The sequence below is a fragment of the Helobdella robusta genome (assembly GCF_000326865.2).
Source record: "Helobdella robusta unplaced genomic scaffold HELROscaffold_3, whole genome shotgun sequence".
Lineage (NCBI taxonomy): Eukaryota > Metazoa > Annelida > Clitellata > Rhynchobdellida > Glossiphoniidae > Helobdella > Helobdella robusta.
The window spans coordinates 7,509,600-7,533,925 of NW_008704501.1; the positions used below are offsets into that span (position 1 = coordinate 7,509,600).

At 33.6% G+C, this 24,326-nt stretch overlaps 5 protein-coding genes across 5 annotated transcripts in view; 2 read left to right on the forward strand and 3 right to left on the reverse strand.

The window, feature by feature from the left end:
• Positions 1-292: 292 nt before the first annotated feature.
• Positions 293-4,336, reverse strand: HELRODRAFT_66289 (hypothetical protein; the record flags this gene model as incomplete). Its single annotated transcript, XM_009021677.1, has 12 exons — positions 293-455; positions 819-964; positions 1,267-1,332; positions 1,505-1,626; positions 1,870-1,948; positions 2,217-2,342; positions 2,369-2,399; positions 2,482-2,695; positions 2,969-3,086; positions 3,388-3,521; positions 3,763-3,814; positions 4,196-4,336. Coding segments are annotated over 12 exons (1,392 nt in total), but the record flags the coding sequence as incomplete, so codon positions are not given.
• A 2,583-nt stretch (positions 4,337-6,919) lies between these two features.
• On the forward strand, positions 6,920-14,140 carry HELRODRAFT_188733 (hypothetical protein). The gene is made up of 12 exons (XM_009021678.1): positions 6,920-7,300; positions 7,623-7,806; positions 8,011-8,093; positions 8,437-8,498; positions 8,833-8,979; positions 9,097-9,243; positions 12,125-12,222; positions 12,248-12,251; positions 12,608-12,731; positions 12,882-12,967; positions 13,247-13,513; positions 13,617-14,140. The coding sequence occupies exons 1-12, from the start codon at positions 7,141-7,143 to the stop codon at positions 13,740-13,742; spliced, it is 1,488 nt and encodes a 495-aa protein (XP_009019926.1). The 5' UTR covers positions 6,920-7,140; the 3' UTR covers positions 13,743-14,140.
• A 248-nt stretch (positions 14,141-14,388) lies between these two features.
• HELRODRAFT_188735 (hypothetical protein) lies at positions 14,389-18,440 on the reverse strand. The gene is made up of 10 exons (XM_009021679.1): positions 18,173-18,440; positions 17,953-18,125; positions 17,599-17,789; positions 17,026-17,436; positions 16,592-16,739; positions 16,390-16,498; positions 15,652-15,926; positions 14,794-15,323; positions 14,490-14,762; positions 14,389-14,465 (listed from the first exon to the last, which is right to left on the reverse strand). The coding sequence occupies exons 2-8, from the start codon at positions 18,058-18,060 to the stop codon at positions 15,090-15,092; spliced, it is 1,476 nt and encodes a 491-aa protein (XP_009019927.1). The 5' UTR covers positions 18,061-18,125; positions 18,173-18,440; the 3' UTR covers positions 14,389-14,465; positions 14,490-14,762; positions 14,794-15,089.
• A 1,610-nt stretch (positions 18,441-20,050) lies between these two features.
• Positions 20,051-21,577, reverse strand: HELRODRAFT_161801 (hypothetical protein; the record flags this gene model as incomplete). Its single annotated transcript, XM_009021680.1, has 1 exon — positions 20,051-21,577. One exon carries the CDS (start codon positions 21,575-21,577, stop codon positions 20,051-20,053), a length of 1,527 nt encoding a protein of 508 aa, XP_009019928.1.
• Positions 21,578-22,204: 627 nt separating this feature from the next.
• HELRODRAFT_94619 (hypothetical protein) overlaps positions 22,205-24,326 on the forward strand; it is a 2,276-nt gene continuing 154 nt past the window's right edge. Inside the window, exons 1-5 of the mRNA XM_009021681.1 lie at positions 22,205-22,266; positions 22,474-23,150; positions 23,283-23,507; positions 23,671-23,897; positions 23,945-24,320. Coding sequence (XP_009019929.1) covers positions 22,237-22,266; positions 22,474-23,150; positions 23,283-23,507; positions 23,671-23,884 — 1,146 coding nt within the window. The 5' untranslated portion in view covers positions 22,205-22,236 and the 3' untranslated portion in view covers positions 23,885-23,897; positions 23,945-24,320. The remainder of the gene's footprint in view (positions 22,267-22,473; positions 23,151-23,282; positions 23,508-23,670; positions 23,898-23,944; positions 24,321-24,326) is intronic.

The window sequence follows — 24,326 nt, forward strand, 5'->3', positions numbered from 1 at the left end:
TGAGTGACATAGAACGAAATTTTTCATAAATTTATTAACGAAAATTTGTTTTGTCATTCAAAACAAGATAAAATAAAAACCAGATAAAATAAAACATTTAAAACAACGTTCAATACTCGTCTAAGAGATAGATGGATCATTTAAGAGAGATGTATCATAAATTTAAAGAATCAGCCCGTTTAAGATACAAAAAACGTTTCATCTCAGATAGCATTATAACTTTGAAGTTCTTCAAATCACTTAATTAATTAATAATTAATGGTGGTAGAAACCACCACCCCAATTAAAATAATTAAATCCAAATATCAGAGGAACAATCTCCGCCGGGGTATCTCATTTCGTGAGCCAACACTGGCCCGCCTGGTTCTGCCCCGAAGTCGATCCCGAAATTTTGGTTAACTTTGAGTCCCCCTTTTACGATGTCTACGTCAATTTGTATGAGAGAGGCCCCGTTCCTTAGTGGGGTCGATAATACAATTCGTTAATTAGTTAATTATTAATTAATTATTAACTAATCAATAATTGATTAATTATCGGTTGTTTGGTTATCGTCTGCAAAGGTTTTTAACGTTGCAATGAACTAAGCGGTCTCGTTGGAACATTAAGAGGTGTTAATTTTAAAAATGTATCAAATTAGAACTAGAGTGAAACAAATTTTAAAAAAATCCTTCACTAATCCAAAATTTGCAAACTACAACCATTTAGAAAAATACTGAAAATTAAATGTTTTAACAAACACATACACACAGAGAGACAAATGCACACACACCACACACACACATACACACACACACAATGCAAAAACCCAGTATCCTTACTTGAGTAGATCCGGATAAAATTGTTTATCCCATCTGCTATACAGGGAAGTAGTTGCATACAAGCGCCGACCATCAAGACTCAGTTGCAACATTTGGCTTCCACCTTCCACTTTCTTCCCTCTCAAAATCAACGGTTCCGGCTGCTCCTAAATATTTTTAAATATATAATTTTTGTTAATTTTAAATATATTAATTCAATTTAAAAATGTTGTTGACAATTCTATTAAAAGGGATAAAAAAATGATATTGAAACTAATAAATACAATAAATCTGGGCCCTTATTTTTTATGCAATCAGGGCAAAATTTAGAAATTAAACTAACGACTAACAAATTGATTGTCTAATTGATTGATTGATTGATTGGTTGGTGTTGTTGGTTGGTTGATGGTTGATTGGTTGGTTGGTTAGTTGATTGATTGATCGATCGATTGATTGATTAAGAGATAACTTTGAGTTCAGAATCATCGGTAACTGTCACAGGTCCGCCTTTACTTATGGAGCCACCAAGAAAGACCTATGAATGATGAAACATTAAAACGTAAATAAGAATACGTGAGTGTACTATAAAAGTGAATATACATGTATGTTTGTGTATATGTGTGTGTGTGTGTGTATTTGTGTGTATGTATTTGTGTGTGTATTTGTGTGTGTGTGTATTTGTGTGTGTGCGTGTGTGCACTCCTTACCTGCCCGATAAGCACTGGTTTATTTCTGACAGTTATATTGTACTGCCTCACATCGCCATGCAACCAGCTGCTAACGTATAGGTACTTATCGTCCAAGGATATCAGTATGTCTGTTATGAGGCCTATAGTTTTTCGTTGATTATTTTTAAATTATTATTTCATATGAAGAAAAAAATCTGAAATGGTTTTGTAAAAACCGGTAAACCTTTACAGAAGTTGTAAACAACGAATGTGTTAGGATGTCCAAATGAATTCGCCATCACTGCTTATCGCGATATATATATTTGATCACAAACATTAAATAGCCAACTAAGTAAATAAGAGAATGTATAGAGAGAATTAAAAAGATGAAAGAATCCTCGAACCTGGCATAGTTTGTAAAATCCAGTTACTCACTTTCTTACTGGGCACTGCTATAACCTTTTCAGCCAACCAGTCACCTGTCTATTGATGCAAGAATTAAATTATTTCATTTTAATTATGTGTGTGCTGTGTGTTTGTGCGTTTGTGTGTGTGTGTTTGTGCGTTTGTGTGTGTGTTTTTGTAATCTCTGCAAAATTGATGTTGATGACAGGAATGTAATTAAATGAATTTGAAACAAATATTTTTTATTTATTTCCATTAATTGTTTCAAACTCGCTTGTCCTGATAGTTTGATTCAATTAAAATATAATTAAATTCTACGGGCCATTCAGCAAAAAAAAAGACCAACGCTCGTCTTGAAGATTCTGAAAACGGTCGAAGAGAGAGCACAGCCGACATAAGCATCAGTGGCATCGGGGTTGTGAAGAAATCTGACCTCGAAGGGTATCTGGCCTTCAATCACCAAGGTCATCGTCTTTCAGCACTTTCTACCTACTCCACTCCAACACGTTCACACTCCGCCCATATTTGCCTAAATTCACACAGAAGTAAATAATAATGATGCTAAAATGTAAAAAAAAATTGTGTTGAAACATTAAAATTTGCATAAGTACAAATTATGAATTGCAAACTCGAAACTGAAACCTGCGGCAACGTCATCTGGGGAAAACCCGGCGAAAATATTTTTAGGAACGCCCCATTCCGTACTGATCATGACGTCATGACGAGGTTGGTACCAATAATCGTATCCGAATTTGGCTCCGTCCTTCAGATCAACCCACGTGCCCTTGACCTTCCATTCATGAACGTCAATCATCAAGAAATTCCCTGGATGGCGTTGGTTTCATTTTATATTAAAATAAGTTAAGTCTGAGACAAAATTGAGACTTTTAAAACAGCCAGAAAAACCAACCAGCCAGCCAGCCAACCAAGTAACCAACTATTCAACCCACAAACCAACCAATGAACCAACCAACCAGCCAACCAACCAGTCAACCAACCAACTAATCAACTTACCAACCAACCAACCAGTCAACCAAAGAACCAGCCATCCAACCAACCAACCAACCAACCAGCCAACCAACCAACCAACCAACCAACCAAGATTATTGTCATTCAGATCTCCCAAAGTACTGATCATGACCTCGCCAGACGGCAGGCAATGAGTGGTGTGCAGGGTTGACAGGCCAGTTTTTTTCACATCGTCAACAGATACGACCTTGTATTTTGATTAAAAAAGTTTGACAATAATAATAATAATAATAATAATAAAGCTACTACATCTACCACTGCTACTACTACTACTACTACTGCTACTACTATTACTATTACTACTACTACTACTACATCTACTACTACTACTAATACTAATACTACTACTACTACATCTACTACTACTACTACTACTACTACTACTACTACTACTACTACTACTACTACATCTACTACTGCTACTACTACATAAACGAAAAATTACAAAAAAAGTAGTTAATTTTTTTTTCTTGAAAATACCGAAAAACCTTGTGGATTTTCGGATGCTTTGGATCTGTGTGTACGTCAATTGCGTAAACACGAGACGAGTATAAACAGGGTAGTACCAAGTACTTGCGACATTTCGTTGAATCTCCGAAGCAACTCGAGCAAGCGTTCCATCCTTGTTTGTCGGTATTTCGGTTTTTAAATGTATTTCACTAATTTTTGATTTTGAGAACTGTGTGTGTTTGTTTGTGTGTGTGTGTACGTGTGTGTGTGTGTGTGATGTAACTTATTGTATGCGTAACATGCGTAATAATGTACGTAATAATGTATTGTATATGGTAGTGAATATTTAATTTTTAACAATTAAAAATAGATTTTTTGAGAAATTGATCAGAGATTGAAATGAGAGATGAAACCCGAGTGATGCAGCTCGTCATTAGTATGGGGCATGTACAATCTGTCAATGACCTATGTGTATGTGTACGTGTGTGTGTGTGTGTGTGCGTGCGTGTATGTGTGCGTGTCGTTGGCTAAATAGTTGATTGAATGGTTAATTGATTAATTGGATGGTTATATATAAATGATTAAACGAATATTTTGAACAGAACAATCGCTGATTCAATCTTCTCACTCAAAAAAACAAAAACAACTAATCAATCAACCAAACAACCAATCAACCAGCCAAATAACAAACAACCAACCAACCAATCAATTAATCATCCAACCGGTCAACCAACCAATCAATTAATCATCAAACCAATCAACCCACCAAACAACCAACCAACCAATCAATTAATCATTCAACCAATCAACCCACCAGCCAACCAACCAATCAATCAACCAACCAACCTGCGAATACGTGCAAGACTGTGGATCAACATCAACAGTTGCCAAATAGTCAGGCCTTCTACCATCTCCAGTTGGACAAGTCACGTACAGAAGTTTCTCGCGGGGCCCGCGTTCGAATGCATCCAGAGGCGTTTTGTAACCGAGTGGAGGTATTTCGTCAGATTGCTTACAGCAGTCTGTTAGTGTTGTTATCGTTGCTGTTGCTGCTCCAGCAGCTGCTTCTGCTGCTGTTGTGGTTGTTTGTTTGTGGTTTGTTTGTATGTTTGTTTGTTTTGTTTGTGGTTTGTTTGTTTATTTATGGTATGTTTGTTTGTTTGTTGTTGTTTTGGTTGTTGTTGTTAATGTAATTATGCTTTTTTTAAATAGTTGTTACGTGTTACAACTCTTGCTATACGTGTTCAACGGTGAACAGAACTTGAATACTTATCCACTAATATAATTGATTATAAATTTATGAATGAATTAATGAATTAATGAACGAACGAACGAATAAATGAATGAATTAGCTAATTAATTAGAAATAATATAAAAAAAAAATCAACCCTGCATGGTTAATAATAATTAATCAAACAAAGAGTCACATTCGGACAAGTCGTCTACATTTATACAAATAAAATCAAGAGACAACGTTACAAAATTACCATACAACCGTATATACTTTAACACAAAAAAGTATGTATACACAATATATACATACATATACAAACATATATGTATGTGTGCGTGTGTTTGTTTATATGTGCGTGTGTATATGTGTGTAGTGTATGTGTGTGTAGCGTATGTGTGTGTCTCAGAAACCATTTACTATGCCAAAAATATGAAACGCTGCAATAGTATAACAATAGAGATGTAGTAGTTGTTATTTATAGCTATTAACCTTCTGCAAGTTGTTTACGGTGTAATTTTTTTAAAATTTAACTTCATAGATATGCATATTTTTGGTGTATTTGAGGTATATTTTATGTGTATTTTGGTAAACATGGTATTTTTTTAACATTTGGTCTATTCGGTATAAATGTTATATTTTTGTGTAAATGTTTATTTGACATGTACAGTACATGTAGCCTACTGCACATATAAACTACACATATGCGACTGTAAGTGTGTGTATGTGTGTGTGTGTGTGTGTGTGTGTGTGTTTGTGTGTACATGTGTAAAAAGAAATATTGGAGGATCGGCAACGAGTGCTGAAAACCTCAGATTATAATTCGATGACTTTTTCGCTATTTTTGTGCCGACTGAACTAGAATTATTCTTTTTTATTCTTATTCTTCGTTTAAAAGTCTAAAATTAAAGCTAACCGATTATCATCGATTTGTTTATTTAATTTAATTTTAATTAATATTTATTCTTTATTTTATTTCGTTTTTATTAACATATTAATTAAATTTGGGTAAAAATTTGCTTTTGTTAGGACCCATCCCATCGTTATTAAGAGGCAATGGCCTATCTCTTTGATTTATTATTAATTATTATGAATATTATTAATTACTATTTTATAGAATTATTAATACTATTATTCATTATCATTATTCATATTCTAATTGGGCCAATCTTACTCGCAACATGATATATAGTAAAAATCGTTTGTGTGTGTTTGTGTGTGTGCGTGTTTGTGCGTGTGTCTGTGTGTGTGTGCGTGCGTCTCTGTGTTTGTGTGTGTGCGCATGTGAGAAATTGTAACTTATATTAAAAATTTTTGAGAGCTAAAGCTCACACGACGTAGTTTAATCATCTCAAGTTGTTGGCTTTTTTATTTTGTGTTTCACGTGTTTGTGTGTGTGTGTGTGTGTGTGTGTGTGTGTGTGTGTGTGTGTGTGTGTGTGTGTATGTGTGTATGGTTCACTTTCATAGTTTTAAACAGCGGGTCATCGATTTTATTACAAAGTTTATTGTCAGTTAAGAATTGAACTGACTGTCGTTCAAATAATTTGCATGTCAGATCCCATAAGTCTATTAGCTAAATCATTCTTTAACAATTCACCTACCTACTCATTCATTCTTTAATTCACCCATAAATTCATCCGACTATTCGTCAATCAATTCCTCATTCATTCATCCATTCTTCATTCATTTATAATCACGATAATTTTACTAAAGACTAAAATTTTAAGAAAGGTTTAGTATATCTGTATATCAATTTAACGAATAAAGAAATTTAGATAAACTAATTTTTTGTAGCGATATATGAATTCTGAAACTATAATAATAATAATAATAATAATAATGAAGAAGTAAATAGCTAGATATACCTTTGCTACGAAGCCAAAATTCATAGTCCGTTGAAAGTCTAAATCTAACAACCATATATCCGCCATCTTTCATCTGACTCTGCCTCTCTCTCTCTCTCCTTCTCTCTCTTTCTCTCTATTTTTATCTCTTTCTATCAATCTATCATCTATCTATCCATCTATCGATCTATCTATCAATTGATCTATCATCTATCTTGATATATATATATATATATATATATATAACTCTTTTTTCTTTCTGTTTTTCCCTTTCTCTCTTTCTCTCTCTTTCTATCTTTCTCCCTCTATATAATATACATCCCATCTGAACTAGTTATGTCTTAATATATGGAATGTTTAATGTTTTTGAGGAAATACAAACAAACTCATACAAACTCGCACACGCACGCACACACACACACATATATTATATATATAATGTTAGTTATATATTGTAATGTGGTGATGATTATGTGCTTTAGATTTCAAACATTATCTGTACATATTTAAACATAAAAATAACTTATTTTGTTATTGGAATTATTTGTCTTCTACTACTACTGCAACTACTACCGCTACTGCTGCTGCTTCTACTACTGCTACTGCTGCATTAACTACAACTACCTACAACTACTACTACTACTATTGCTGCTGCTACTACTACCACAGTTGCTGCATCAACTACAACTACTTACTACTACTACAACTGCGAAGATGGACGCTAAACTACCTTTTGAGATACTCAAAGAAAAAGAAGAACAATTTAATTTATCAATGTTGGATGAAAATTTCGCGCGAAAACTCGACGAGCATGACAACCTCAAAAAATTCAGAGACATGTTTCACTATCCGAAAAAGAAAGATCTATATTGTGGTTAGTCTCTTTGATTTTCTTCTGTTTTCTGTCCTCAACTGAAAATTATTTCTCACAAGTTTTTTCCTTCTAACTATGAAACTACTAGAATAATAAAATCTCCATTATAAAATACCTATAAAATTTTAAGAATTACACAGTTACACTTTAATACTAGCACTGCTGATCGTAATTAAAAAATTTTTTGCTTCTCAAAGGCTGTACTGTCTACACCGCACCAATCACATCTCATTGATACTTGATTGGATATACCCTATAATATACAAATTATTAATAATTAAGATAATAATTATTAATAATAATGATATAAAATATTTTTCAGTTGATGCCGATCTGTTAAAAGGCAAAGAAAAAGAAGAAGACAAAGAAATAAAAGAAAAAAAAGAAGAGGACATAGATAAGAAAGAGGATGAAGAATGTTTGTATCTATGCGGTCACTCGCTTGGTCTCATGCCCAAACTAACTGGACAGTATGTCCAGAGAGAGCTAGATAAATGGAGGACTGTGTAAGTTTAAATATTAGACTGCTAGACATTTTTCTTTTGTCGTTACGTGTTATGTTGGTTATAATGTTATGTGTTAGTTGATCTTAGTTAGTTGGCACACACGCACGCACACACACACACACACACACACACGCACACACTTGAACGTATTTACTGCAACGGTAGTACCCTATTTATAACAACCGATGGTATATTTTTCCAAAGGGGGGTAGAGGGACACACACACGGAGACCTCCCATGGGCCTGGTGCGATGAGCTACTGCTAGAATCCAATGCTAGGCTTATCGGCAAGTTTTTTTTCTTGCCACTTGAATAAATATTTTATTATTTAATTTTGTAAGTTTTTAATTATCTATTTTGGCTTTTCAACAATTCTTTTACACTTTAATCAATCAATTCATAAATTTTTTTACATTTTTTTATAAAATTAAAAAAAAACTTTAAAGTCAGTTGTGATAACCTTGAAATATTATAGAACGCTAATTTCACTACTGCTGCTACAAACCCTACTTCTATTACTACTACTACCGCTACTACTACTACTACTACTACTACCATACTAGTATTACTATTTTTAAAAATTTGGTTTGGTAAACCCGGACAACAGCATGTAAAAAACTTAAAAATCAGGTGCCCTACCAAATGAAGTATCGATGATGAACGGCTTGACAGTGAACCAACATCTGCTTCTGGTAATTTTTATTCTTTTTGATAATTATTTTCATCATAATTTATTTATTATTATTATTATTGAAAAATAACCATCTGTAATTCCTCGTCGTCGTCTTTATCACGTCGTCATACATTTAATTATTATCAACATTATCAGAGCAAATTTATTATTTTACTATTTTAACTGCATTAGACTGTATATAATTTTACTAAATACAAAAATTAACCGATTTGTCAATCAACCAACCAACAAATCAATCAATCAATCAGACAATCATTCATTCATTCATTCATTCATTCATTCATTCAACAAATTTATCAAACAAATCAATCTATATACTCACATATGCCTAGATATCATTCTACCAGCCGACCAGCCAAAGATACAAAATATTGTTAGAAAAACAAGCATTTCCTTCCGATCACTACTGCATCGAATCTCAAATTAGGCAGAGAGGATTAAATCCGGAAGAGTGCATGGTTATAGTTGGCCCCAGAGAAGTAAGTGAAACTGAGAAGTAGGCTGAAATAACTATTTAATAGTTATTAAAAACCAAAAATAACCAAAAACCCGAACCAAAGATAAAAACCAAAACCAAAAATAAAAACGCTATCCAGGGTGAATACTTGCTAAGACATGAAGATATACTAGAGGCCATAGAAAAAGAAGGTGACAGTATAGCTGTGGTCATTTTGGGCGGCGTTCAGTATTTTACCGGACAGCTTCTTAATATGCAGGCAATAGCCAAAGCCGGACATGCCAAGGTGTGTCGTTATTGTAAAAAAATTGACTGACTAACGAAAATGAATTTGGTGAATGAGTGAATGAATGAATGAATGAATGAATGAATGGATGAATGAACGAACGAACGAACGAATGAATGTATGAATAAATGAATGAATGAATGAAAGAATGAATGAATAAATGATGAATATTAATTGGCGAATAGATGGATAGATGTATGGGTGGTTTGACGACTGAATAAATGGGTGAATTGTTGAGAATGTGAGAGAATAAACTGCCATTAAATAAAAATATTAAAATACAAATTATGCTCCCTGTTAAAAGGAGTCTTTTAGCTTTTTGACAAAATATTGTTATAATACTCGCTGTCGTAATCGATTTACGATGCGACGGGTTCAATACTTCGATTGAATTAAATACTCCAAACAGTTATTAGTTATTAAACTTTATTTACAGAAGAAATCAACTAATCGTTTATTTCTTGCAAATTCAAATTAACGCAACAATTAGCTTTTAAATTGTTTAAAATCTATCGCTATGACAACGTCAACAAACAAATCAAATATCGCTTTAAATAATTCACCGAATCGCTATTCACGAAATCACAAAATCACGAATTTCACTAATCACGAATATCACTAAGCTTTTTGCTACGTGCGCTTTTATACTCTTCGCAAGCGTCGTTTCTAGATTCTTCTCGATGGTCCGATTCTAGCATACTCTAGAATGCTCCAGTCACTAGAACATTCTAGAATACGCTAGAATCTAGTGCGTTCGGTAGCACGGTTATAACAATATAATGAGTAAAGTGCGCGCAATATTTTGATCAAAACGTGCATAAAGTTCTTTGACGATTTGGCGGAATAATATTTAATTGATTCTAAAAAATTATAAATTGTTTCGATATTTAGGTCATGCCTATTGGTATTATTATTGTAAAAATCAGATATTTCAAATTTTTTAACTTTTTATATTTTATCTGAATCTACAAAATCTTCGACCTATTCCGATTCACTTTTTTCTGTTTTTACTTTTTACTGCAGCTGCTATCCCAATGGAGGCAACAAACAGCAACAACAAACACAACACGATTAATGCAATGTTTTCAGCTTTCTTATGGCTACTTTTGTAATTGGCATCGACTGAACATTTGCGGCAGCAGATGGCCGAGGCGTTCCCTACTATGGTTTCTTCGCATTTCAGTTTTCCACACCTGCCGTTCAAGATGTCACATCCGGCTTCGAGCACTTCCCACTCTGCTAAGGCCGCCGCCGCTAATGCAAGCTTATCGTCGGATTGCTGGATGATGACGAATTGTGAAAGAAGTGCAAAATCTTTACAGACGACAATCATGGGTTTCCTCCTTGAAGGGCATTCTCTGGTCCAAACCCGCAAATTCTTGTCTGGCTTCTTATGTCGTATTTTGAAGTTCTATCGAATGTTCCGTTAAGTCGAACTACAAATCTGTCCATTCGATTTAACATTATTTTAGTCTCGCACCATCTGTTGTAAGCTCTGACGAAGCCAACGTGGTAAGAATCGAGTAGATCAACAGCCAACCAGGCAGGATTATTATCACCAATGTGCGACATGTGAAATCCATCGTACATGCCGTCTGTTAAATATGATAGGTCATATTTAAAATCAACTCCACTAAAAAATTGTGTACTATAATACGATGGTTTGTTTAGAGCTAAATTTTTCCTCATGACCTCGCATTTATTCCACTTGTTTCTAACAGTGTCGCGTGTGCAGACACATTCAACATACTCATTACCGTTCACCGTCAGTTGCACGCAGTTCAATTCACTACCACAATCTCCATTCCATACCCTACAATCTCTTTCTCTGCACCAATCCCCTCTCCATCCACCTTCACATCCGTCGGAGCACTTCGTTATCGAAACGCGTTGCGAATATTATTGTTTCGTCAGACTCATAGCCTTCATGATGACAACCGCAGATTTCAGCTGAATCGTTATCGCAGTTTAGACTACAAATAAGTTCCGCCATATAACCTTTTTTAACTTCGTACTCTTGGAAGCATTCGCATTTGCCGTCGGCAATTTTTTGAAAGAATGTATGGTTAGTTTCTAGGCATAAATGTGCGCATGTTTCGAGGGTGTAGTCAGATGGCAAAGTCATCTCGATAGATTCGGTCTGACGGTTGTCCATACTTGCATATGCATCGTGCATCACTCGTGGCTTGCTTTTATAAACGGAATATGAAGCACTTCCACCACAAGCATCTTTATTGTCGCAAGGAACATCACACTGGGATGAAGCCACTGCTGAATCTAACCTTCCAATACAGTTGCATTCTTTTCCACTCTTCAAAGCGATCATATTGTTAATTTCATTTGTGCACACCAGTGGACATTCATCCACTGAGCCAACTGAAGCAACTGTCTTCGTTGAGCTGATGTTTCGATAGCATCCTAATTAAGAATCTTTCAAGTCGATTGCCTCAATGGTTATATAAGTTATATTTATAAAAACGAATATTATTTTTTTAATATCCTCATTACAGATATAAAAACTTAATTTTCAAATTAAATTATGACAAGTTGTTCTAATTTTGTTTCAAATTAGACCGAAAAGTTTTAATTCCACGAACGTTTACATTACGCTCAGTTGTTGTGATTGAGTTGAATTACGTAACAAAGACACATATTTTTAAATAGAGTAGATTGAAAAAAAAAATCAATAGTCTATCATTTTTAATTAGCCATTACATTAAAAAAATTGTTTAACGCTAGTTAAAAAATATTCATGCATAAGCAATGCGATGCTCAAAATCTCAGCACATACAAAAGAAAAAAATTCTCACCATCGTCGTCACCATCATCATCATCGCAGCCATCATCGCCACCACCAACGCGTCACTGTAACCCTCATCAGGGATGTTACGTTGGCTTCGATTTGGCTCACGCAGTCGGGAATGTTCCTCTGAAGTTGCACGATTGGGACGTCGATTTTGCTTGCTGGTGCACATACAAGGTTCGTGACGGTCTCGTCATCTTAATATTCGAAACTGTAATTGTCGTAATCGTAGTTTTCATAATCGCAAATATCTTAATTCTACATTAATCATCGGCATAGATAAATAGATAGATATGCTATAGTTTATTCCACCAATGATTCTCAACTGAAGTCGTTATTATCGATCAATAAAATTGTAGTATGATTGCACATACAACTAAAAAGTTCATATAAATGAATGTTAACGTAAGCAGCGTACAGGTAACATACACACCATACACACACACACACACACACACACACACACACACACACACACACACACACACACACACACACACTGACACACATACGCTGACACGCACACACGTACATTCTCAAACACAAAAACCCTTGAAGTACTTGTGCTCAGGCGCGGGAGGAATAGCAGGCGTATATATCCACCAGAAATTCGAAAATGTGGAAATGCCGAAATTGTTAGGATGGTGGGGACACAAGATGGAAACACGCTTTTTTATGAATAACAGTTTGTTGTTGCTGGTTTTCTTGTTGATGATGTAACACTTTATTAATCTTGTTCTAGGTGTTATGAACTTGTTGGTTCATCATATTTTGTTCGTGATGATGCTCTAACAAATTTAAAAAACCCTAAACCAATTTTTTTTCAATTCCATAGAAATGGATTTAATTCCTGGTGCTCTCGGCTACAGGATTAGCAACACACCAGGATTGTTAACCGCCTGTTTGCAGGGATCGCTACATGTTTCGTATCGTTTCGTTTTGTACATTTTTTGTATCGTTTCGTTTCAAGGAAAAGTTGTCTGATTGTTTGCTATCGTCGTTAAACCTGCATACATATGAATGCGATTGAATGACTTTAAAAAAGAGAACACATTTAACTTAACTACTAAAAATAACAGCCAAATATAGTTAAAACATTGTGTGTGTAATCTGATCTAATATAAGTAAAAAATTATTTAAAAAAATATTGCAAACAATCTGGAAAAATCTAAGATCGAACAAAATAACGACCACAATTAGGTGTACGACCAGACTTCAATGGAGGACTTCCGGGCAAAATCCCTTTTAATGTCGGCCTACTTCGAACACCTCTTACTAACCAAATACGGCAAGAATAGGCAAAACGTTAGTGAAAATGTCAACGTTAGTGGGGTCCAGAGTAGAAAAGAATTTTCGGTCGACATTATAACTCCGAGAAATCCGTTTGAAAGAGGTTGTCAATTTTCTATTACAACAAACACAGGGGTTTTGCCTCTCTTTAAAGAACTATCAAGACGCGGAGTTTTGGTAAGCTTTTTCAGATTATTTCCCGTCATTTTGTTATATTTAAAAGTTTTATTATTTAATTATTCATTAAATAATTAACGACCACATTTCTTAAAAATTAAAGTTAGACAAGAGGGAGCCAAATGTATTGAGGCTGTCATTCAATCCTTTGTACAACAAATACATGGATATATACAAGTTCCTTCTAGTTCTTGACGACTGCATTCACTGCATTTTAAATTCAGTTTAACGGCTTTAGAATTTTTATAAATAACGGGCTTGATAAAAATAATATTTATTATAATTCTAGTATTAACGAAGTCTCAAGCTTTTGATATATCTCAGTCAACGTTTTGTTATGTTTTTTAGCCATTTTTTGCAGCTCGTACTAAAAATTTTATTAAACATACACACGTACGTAGGGCAAGCAAACATCTAAGACATCCAGAAAACATCAACTAATTCACAAAAACACACACACACAAGTACACACAAACACACACAAACATATGAATATATGTTTATATAGCTTTATAATAATTTTAGTCAGAACAAAAATAGCTTTATGTTGGTCTGTTCAACTCTTTTAATAAAACCAATTTTTCAATGTTCTTTCCATTTGATACAAAAACACGTACTGAACTAAAACCATGGCCTTCATACCTATATGCAAGTATATTACAATATAACACACGGGTATGGCAATGTAAGGTATATTATTATTATTGCTTTATTAGCCATATTATTATTATTATTATTATTGCCTTAGCACAGCACAATATATATATATATATATATATATATATATATATATATAAAATATATATATATAGAGATGTAATATATATATATATATATTTTTTTAAATGTATTCTATATTATTCTATTTACCAACATAATATATATATATATATATATATATATAAATGTTGAACAAAAGCAACTGTTTAATGAAAATTTTTGATTAATTATATATAAATATATATTATTTATTATAAATGAAAATTTTGAGAATAATAATAATAAAGTAATGAAAGCGTAAAATAAATTTGTAAAATGTTCATTGGTTATTCATGAAAACAACAAAAATAATAGGGGTAGTAATAATAATAATAACAATAGCAATAATAATAATAACAATAATAATAATAAGACGTAGTAAAGCAATAATGTTGGTGCCAATATAATATATAAAAAAATTTTATTTCTTATTGATCGTATGCAACAGTCTGTAAATGAAACACTGGTTTTTTTTCAATAGCCTTGTCACAAACGAACAAGATTAAATAATAACGTACGCACACACGCACATACACTTACACACACACACACACACGTACACACACACACGCGTACATACACTTACTTACACACACGCACGCATACACACGTATACCGGTATAAAAACACAAACTCGGGTTGAAACTGTCAACAAAGACATCAATTCATACGCACAATGAAACACATACAGAAGAAACAAAATTATGAACGAACTATAGAAAAAAAAACAACCGCAAATAAAAAAAATACTTAAAACCAGCAAGACGGAGATTTTTAAGATAAACAAAAAACTAAAACAAAGAACTGAAACAACGCGCTATGAGACATACGGTAAAATTTGATCGTCTGCTCGATTATAGAACGAATGCGGCAGATACAGGCGGATAACTTTCAGCACATCCCTCTTACAGATCGGACAGCTGTCGATTCTGTCGGAACATTTGTAGCAAGTGAACGCGTGACCACAAGGGTCAAGAGCTGTGCCTATTTCCCGATCAGCGCATATGCAACATAGGAAGCTGTCTCGTACACTCTTCAGTTTATCGGCAGACTGAGAATAAAATTGCCATCAGGGTTATTGCTATATTAATATTATATTATTGTAAAAAGAATTCATTATTCATAATTATTATTATTATTCTAATTTTAATAATAATTATGTTCTATTATGGCTAAAAATGTAAAGATTATGCTTGCTTATCATAGCTACACACCAAAAGACAGATGAGATAATCCAATTTTAGAGAATTGGGTCCTTCATTCTTAAACTATTTATTCTTCAACAAAAACAACAGAAGATCACAAAATAAGAAAAACTAACAAAAATAAAAATTATTTTAAAATAAAAAGTCAACGAATGAAACATAAAACCTCCTCACCGGACAATCAGCTCTGCAAGAAACACCAGCACAATTACCATCAATGGTATTAGCATTCTCTTTATCAAAATCACTTGGCAGTTTATATTCAACAGATGTTATGCAGTTGCTACTCCGACTACACGAATCAATATTACTGTTATTATTATTGTTGTTATTATTGTTATTATTATTATTTTCACTTAGTTTGTTCTTCTCTTCTTTGTATATGTGTCTTCTAATCCTATCATCTGACTCTTTCAGCGTATGCTCTATATCAAATATGTATTCTTTGCCTTCGGGTGTTATAAACATTATTTTAACAGTTTATTTATTTATTACAACAGTTATTTCATCGTATAACTAAATAAAAAAAAATAAAAATAATTATTTTTATTTTTAAGGTCATATCAGATGACCTCTTGATCAAGTTTTTTATTTTTATTTATATTATAACGTAATATTTCAGGCATTTACAATTGGATGTTGCAGGTGTTTTGGTAGGAAAAGTGAAAGTTGCAAACTAGAGAGTTATTTGTAGTTTGGAGGGCAACTTTTAGATTTATATAAATAACAATAATGATACCAAGAACACGAAAAATGAATTAATTAAATATAAATTAAATTAATAAGCTAAATATTGATAAATTAACTAATAATACGAAAAAATGAACAGTTCAAACTGAAAATGAGTTAAATAATAACACATAAAAATGAATAAATTAAATTGAAAATAAATTAAACGAAAATAAAACTGACCATAATCAGAATTTTCAACGAAAAGAGCAGCAAATGTGCCTTTGAAGTCTCTACAAAACTGCTGCATAACTGGCTCTGCCACTGAGTCACAATGAAAAAATGTGTACACCTATGGAGATACAAAAAATTTTTTAATTTATTTTCGCTCCCACCACCTTCACATCATCATCATCATTAAAGTCATCATTATCAGCATTGTAACCTCTGTCAGGTCTCTGTAGAATGCGTTGGCTGAGGACTTATTATGAAGCATGAACTTGAGAGGTTTGATCGAGAGGTCATCTGATATGACCTTGACAGTGACCTCAAGGGCGTTTTGTGTGGCCTGCTGTAAACTGCACCAGGGGTAGCTGTTGTTGGTGATGGTAATGTTGTTGTTGGTGATGACAATGTAGTTAATTTAAGTTTTGGTTTTTTTTATGGTGTTAGTTAATGTTAGTGTTATTAGGATTGACGTTGATGTTTTGTGATATTGTTGTTGTTGCTGTTGTTGTTAGTAATGTGTTGATATCACCAGCATTGTTGTTGCTTTGTTGTTGTTTTGTGTTGGTGGTGGTGGCGATGCTCACATTAACAGAAACTCTACCAGGTAAAAACAGCAATTACAAAATAGAAAAACAGCATATTTTTTCTAACCTCCTAAGAGGTTCAAGACAGTTTGATAGAAATGATATGCCACCAGGTAGCACCCCGATCACCACAACCTCCCTATCCAACTCAGCGGTGTACTTGTGACCAATGGCATTCATGTAATGTGACATGTTCCTGAGAAATAACGTCCTTATCTCGTTTCTACTTGCTTCCCTTAGTAAATCATTAAATAGTAATTTGCTGCTGCTGTTGTCTGTTGCCTTTGACGATGAGGATAACTTCTGTAGCACTGTTTCGTAGGTCGTGTCATCGTCTTCTAAATTGGAATGTTTACTGTTGCTGCTGTTGTAATATTGAGCTAAAATTGTTAGTGACGTGTTTAAAAGGCTTTCGCTTAACATCGGGGGTCCCTCTGTTTCGATGATTTGGTTTTTGGCAAGTTGGAAAAATATTTCTCTGGAAAGAAATAAAAATGTTGAATCATTAGACACAAACGTTTGAATATTTTATCATAATTTATATAAATGTTAACTCTTTGATGACTCTAATTACAAATTTCTGAGTAAAAGAGAGAAAAGTATTATCATAATTACTCTCTTGCTACACTCTTCGACCAACCTCGTTCTTTCTTGCAGAAGGTAGTGAGTCTGAACAAAAAACTTTATACCAAACAGAAATCGGAAGAACTGGGAGCTACCAACCTCACTTACTATTAAATTCCTCAAATTCAACCATCTTTTGTTATTCTCCTCATCAATCATTTGAAGGCCAAAGAAATCTTTCTGCAGCAGCTTCAGCTTGTCACAGACCTGAAGTAAGTGTAAATGAAACTTTGATAAAATGATCTGCTAGATTTGCATTAGAAGGTAAAAACAATTTCAATTAAAAGATAAAATAACATGAATTAATTAGAACAAAAAATAAATTAATTGGAATATTTAATAAAATGACCTAGCCAGTATAACTACCGACCTTATCAAAGACGAAGTAACCGCTGGCGCTTCTGGGAGCCTCAACGACAAAATCGTAAGAATTGGGCATCGTCACGATGATGCAGACCACATCAGAACTCCGCGGCATATTCAACTGCTGCTAAGGCTGTCTTTCAGGACGTGAGGGAATAAAATTATTAATTTAATTAACTTTTATAATTATGTTACAGTAGCTTAAAACTTTTAGCTTTTAGCAGAGCTCCGAGTGGAAAGGTTTTATTTACGTTTGTTTTATTTTATTTTATATTATATATATTTATATATTATCAATATCTTCTCAGTTTTTCCTTAACTTAACTTAATTAACTATATAAACTTACACGATTTACAACAGTTGCACAATGAATCTAGCTATCTAAACGGCCAGCATAATTATCAATTATTATTAATTATAGGACGAAACAGCGTCGACATTTCTTGCAAACCTTCAAAAGTTTAAAACCGAATGTACCCAAGCATTAAACCTCCATTCGCGTGCACTTGAACTGAAGAATTCGAACCTAGAACTTTTATAAACATTACATTAGGAAATTCCCATGTAGCTATTTTGAACAAAATTATTTTTTTGACCAATAGTATTGCTTGTTTATATTTTTTGACGAATGAAATTATAGTTGAATACATTATCATTTACAGTAGGTGGAGTCAAGTACTTGCGAACTTTGTAGTGTTTATACTGAGTACGCGTGCACCCGATACATGTGTACTTGAAACAAAAACCAGAAAAATTATAGTAGCAGATGTATAGCAGAAATGAAATCATGGTCTAATTGCTATTAATACCACGTTAGCACACGTCTTGTTGTGTACGTGTATAATAGTATTTGCATTCTTGAATCGTATAAAGCGTTTAATTTGTATCATATTTATATCATCTCAGTTAATTTTCGTGATTGGCTGCCACGATAATCAGTCGTAAGAGGCCAACTTTCATAATATTATCCTATGCAGCAGTCCCCGGTTCGAATCTGAGCGCCAGGAGATGCTGTTTCAGGAGAACTCAATATAATTAGTCTGATGAGAGGAGCTTAATTGTTGACGATCGGTTGTATTCTGTGATTTACCTCGTCGATTAGCTATTGTGCTGTATTCTAACGATTTTAACGATTGAATAAACGAGTGATTGATCACAGCAATACAGGCAAGTGATTGCCAGCACTGTTTTCTTTCTGATAAAGTTCATCTAAAATAAGTCTGTTAAGGAGTCGAGAATCCACGTAGTGAGAAATAACCACAACCTACAAGTTCAAGGGGTCGGTTATAACAGTATGTATGTATGTCACGTCGGAATTCAGCGTGATATTTTCCGACACACAAACACCCCCGGAAACCTATGCAGCAAACACAAAATGTTCCTGATCTGGCAATGCATATCTCCGAAAAACTTGTAAGTGCCAAGTACCTCTACGCATTTCGGTAAAAATTCCATTGCGGAAGGTTATTTTCGTATTTTTAAAATTTTCATCTGCCGTTGTGGTAGCAGCTAGAAAAGGAAAAATTCTGCCACTGAACCGCGTATAAACTACGCTTTATATATTATTTATATTCTCTGCCAAAAAATATATTGTATTATAAGATTTAACTTGAACGTTGACATGAAAGCGTTTGTGTCATACTTTGTAGTCAACGAAAATGTTGCTTTCATAAAACACTACGCAGAAGTGCATTTCAATAAAAAACTTTATTAATAAAATATGACGAATTTAAAAAACAGAAAAAGATAATCGTCGTTTCATAGTTAAAATAATTTCGATAAACTGAGTAATCCAGAAAGTATCAAAAAAATAAAAACAAATGAAATTTTAAAACTTTTTAAAATTTGTTTCACCTACTCCAAGCGGAGATCATTACGTTTGAACAATTGGTGGCGATGTATACACGTTTTCTCATTTAATATTAATAATAATTGGATGAATTTAATGTGCCATGTCTAGATGTTTCTTCGGAACTCACTTCAGACAACTCTTCAGTTGTTGCATCAGAATGTTTGTCACAAGGCACACGCAACCCCATTCGCATTCTTATAGCAATTACGGTTGCAACCATGATTAGAAATAGCAAACACAAAGCTGATATAATTAGTATAAGCGTGTTCGTATCGATAAATGGTTTGGGTGAAGTTTCAAGAGTATCTCTCTGAAATGCTCGAGTGATAGTAGTAAGATTTTTACATCTGAGGATGGTTGTACCATTTCAATTACTTCGGTACATTTCGGTTTCTCACACTCTTCGTTGAAGATATCACATCCACATCCAACTTCAAACACTTCCAACTCTGCAAGTGATGTAACGCCTTGATGCATTTTTTCATCAGATTGTTGGATGATGACGAATTGTGAAAATAGGGAAGAGTTTTTACATAAGACAATCATGGGATATCCGTCTTGTAGTGCATTTTCTGGTCCATATCCGCACAAGTTAGTTTGGTTTCTTATGTCGTCTTGGGAAGTTGTGTTGAGTGTTTCGTTGAGTCTAACGACAAACTTGTCCATCTGTGATAACATGTCCTCTGTTGAGCTTACTCTGTTATATGCTCTAATGTAACCAATACAGTGTAAACTGAGTAAATCTACTGCCATCCAAGCTGGCATTGAATCAGAAATATGTGACACAAAATATCCACTATATATGCCATCAGTTAAAAATGATGGAAGCATACGTTCATTTACAGACCTATGCGAACTATAATAAGGTGGTTTGTTCAGAGCTATATTCTTCCTGAAAACCTCACATTGGTACCACTTGTTTCTGACCTTACCAGGGGGACAGACGCATTCAACGTACTTATTACCATTCACCGTGGACTCAATACATTCCATTCCAACGGGACAATCTCCTCCACCTGATGAGCAATCTCTTTCTCTGCATGAATCACCTCTCCATCCCGGATCGCATCCATCGGGACAGTTTGCAGTTATTTCGTAATTTCCTTTGTTTCTGTTTCTGCAGTGAGAATAAGTCGATACTCCTCGTTGGAAGTCGTATTGGAAGCGTGTCGTAAATATTGTGTTCATTAATTGATATGTTTCAAAATAACAGTTACAAACTTCATTTTGAAAATGGTTGCATTTTTCACACAACTGATTTTTTACTAAACCTACTCCTAGTTTTGGATTCTCGAAACAACTGCAATTGTTTACCTTGATTGTTTGAAAGAATGTGTGATTTGTTTCAAAGCAGAAATGTGCGCACATCTCGAGAGTGTAATTTTTTGGTAAGATCACCAATATATAACCAGCCTGACGATAAAGAAAACCTGCATATGCATCGTGCATGACTCGTGGCTTGCTTTTATAAACGGAATATGAATCACTTCCACCACAAGCATCTTTATTGTCGCAAGGAACATCACACTGGGATGAAGCCACTGCTGAATCTAACCTTTCAATACAGTTGCAATTCTCGCCATTCTTCAAAGCAATCATGTTGTTAATTTCTAACTTGCACTCCTGTGAACATTCATCAACCGAAACAACTGATGCAACTGTCTTCGTTGAGCTGATGTTTCGATAGCATCCTATGTAAGATTCTTTCAAGTCGATTGCTGCATGGACTACTGAGGACAGGTTGATGAAAATAATTGGTATAAGATGTGTAACTGGCATTTAGTTGATAGTCTAGCGCTTTTTTATCCTAAAATATCGTTCTTTTGTATTTTTCGAGTGTTTATGTTTTCAAGCTTTATAAAAAATGACGCTAAAAGTTTTTTGTTTATTGGGACCATCATTAACATTAACATCTTCAAGTTTATAATTTCATAAGCAAATTGTATTTGCTTTTCTGATTGCTTAAATTACGATACATTAAAATTTCATAATTGCTAGTACATATAAATTATAACTATGGCTTATTAACGTTATTATTAACGTTGTTGTTGTTATTATTATTACTTTTATTATCATCTTCATCATCATCTTCATCATATTGGTTCATATTACTGATGAAGTGGGTTTACAAAATTTTGTTGTTAAATCTTTATTCTCAAAGGTGCTGAATGTTTAAGGTGTTACTTTGGGGCTCTTCTTTGTCATTGACGTACATTGAAACATCTTTCCGTAGATACAATTGAAAATATAGAAGTATAGAAAGTAACACAGAACTTTCTAACTGTTTCCATTATAACTGTACCTCAACAGAAGTATGATACAAGGTGCTTACGTTCCATTGAGGCATCCTAAGGTAAGCTCAATTTAATTTTTACAAAAAAGGTGCTATAGTATTTTTTGCCTTTATTTGTTTATTTTACTACCGAAAATGTTTAAAAATGGCCTTGCCCGAAAATATCTTGATTTTTGTTAGAAATCTTCTTTTATAGCATTTCCACAAATTTTACAAATTTAGACTTTTTAATTTCTAATGGCCGAATTAGTTTTACGTGTAAAAATTAAAAATTTTTGTGTTGATTGAACTTTTTAATAATAGATTTAATTTGCATTTTATTTTGTTTTTAAATAAATAAATAATAAAATTAAAAAAGTGCCAACTAATTATTTTTTTTTAGATCAAAGCCGCGAAATCACAGAGTCATGAACTAATAAAAAGTTCCAGCTTATTTGTAAAATGTCTCTGGATTTTTATGATAATTGGTTACCTCTTATCATACAGTCATTTTTTATATCACAACACTGTCATTTCAGCTGCAGAAATTTTTCCACCTAATTTTAAAATCTGGACTCTGTTCACGCATGCCTTTGTTGAAATTCACTTTTGGACATTACTATGCAATTTAGTAGTTGCCTTTTTGTACGGACAGCTGTTGGAACCACTGTGGGGTGGCCTAGAAATGTACAAATTTATTTTAATCAACACTTTTGCTCCGGCCATATTTGCGGTGTTTGTGTTCACCGTGCGGTCACTAACCAGGCAAGAAGCAGAATATCTTTTTGAATATCACATCTATGGTTTCTCAGGTAGTGTTGCTGGGTTCTGTGTTGCTGTCAAGCAAGTTATGCCGGAGCCAGTTCTTTTTACATTCCCAAATTGTAAATTCCAGAATCGACACATTCCATTAGTGCTATTGTTTTTAGTATATTTGGCTTCCGTAATCGGGATAGTAGAACTTACTTACCCCGTCTTGTTTACATTTGGTCTTCTTAACAGTTGGGTCTACCTAAGGTTTTACCAGAAACATGGAAATGGCTATCAGGGGGATAGTGCTGAGAAGTTCTCATTAGCAAGGTGAGGATGATGATGGTGATGATGATGATGATGATGTTCTGTTGATGGTGATGATGTATGATATAACATAATTTGTCCACAATTCTAATAAATAATTTTCATATTATTCTCACATAATATTTTTCCCCACAGTTTCTTCCCAGTCCTTCTTCAGCCAGTATTAAAAGTGCCTAGCAATGCCATCTTCAGCTTCTTGGTTACTCTCAAGCTATGCAAAAAAAACCCATCATCGACTTCTATTTTTACATCAGCACCATCTTCGCCAACTTCACCGCACGTTTTGGTCACAGGGTCCAATACCAATACGGTTGTCCTTAATTTGCCCGGTACCGAACCTAATGATGCATTCAGACAGAAGTTTGTTTTGCTTGATTTCAGTGATGCTAATTTGTCAAAAAGTTCTTTGAATTACGACAATAATAATGTTCATTTTATGAAAACATAGTTAAATAATAATATAAATTAAAATATTTTAAATAAAATTATTTAACTATTCATTTTTTTTTAATTTTTCTTCTAGACAGATGGCTCTAAAGGCATTAAATAGCAGGCTAGTTAGGTCAGATGTTATGAATATGCATGGTGCAGTTGACTCACACTCACAGCAGAGTTTCTCACAACAACAACAACAACAACAGCAGCAACAAGAGGAAGAACTGCCTAGATCAAGATCATTTGACCACCTTATTAAATTCAGTGATGGGACGGAATTTGTTTCAAAATCTGTAAAGTGATTGATTGATTGATCAATTAATATATATATATATATATATATATATATATATATATATATATGTGTGTGTGTGTGTGTGTGTGTGTGTGTGTATGTGTGCGTGTGTGTGTGTGTGTGTGTATGTGGACAGATTTCATTCATAGTTCTTTAGCATTGTAACATTTTCAAATCAGTTAACCGCCATGATATTTGAAACTTAATTATAATATAACAACAGCAATAATAGTAGTAGTAGTCATAAGAAACAATAACAACAACAACAACAACAATAATAATAATAACAGACGATATTAATAATATTAATAATAATAATCTTTTCGTATGTTATTTTTCTTTATTTTTTTTTCAAACAACAGTGCCTTGTTTAGGCTGAGTATATATTATTATAATTTGTTGATTAAGAATTAATAGGTAAATGAAATCAAATTGCTTCTTTTTTGGAA

Excerpts from the sequence above, each read along its gene's own strand:
- HELRODRAFT_188733 (XM_009021678.1), top strand. The coding sequence starts at position 7,141 with ATGGACGCTAAACTACCTTTTGAGATACTCAAAGAAAAAGAAGAACAA. Across the intron at positions 12,732-12,881 it reads ACGCTTTTTTATGAATAACA|AAATGGATTTAATTCCTGGT; the intron begins GTTTGTTGTTGC and ends TCAATTCCATAG. Across the intron at positions 12,968-13,246 it reads GTTTGCAGGGATCGCTACAT|GTGTACGACCAGACTTCAAT; the intron begins GTTTCGTATCGT and ends GACCACAATTAG.
- HELRODRAFT_188735 (XM_009021679.1), bottom strand. The coding sequence starts at position 18,060 with ATGCCGCGGAGTTCTGATGTGGTCTGCATCATCGTGACGATGCCCAAT. Across the intron at positions 17,790-17,952 it reads GTTACTTCGTCTTTGATAAG|GTCTGTGACAAGCTGAAGCT; the intron begins GTCGGTAGTTAT and ends CACTTACTTCAG. Across the intron at positions 15,927-16,389 it reads CGTTGAAAATTCTGATTATG|GCAAAGAATACATATTTGAT; the intron begins GTCAGTTTTATT and ends TAACACCCGAAG.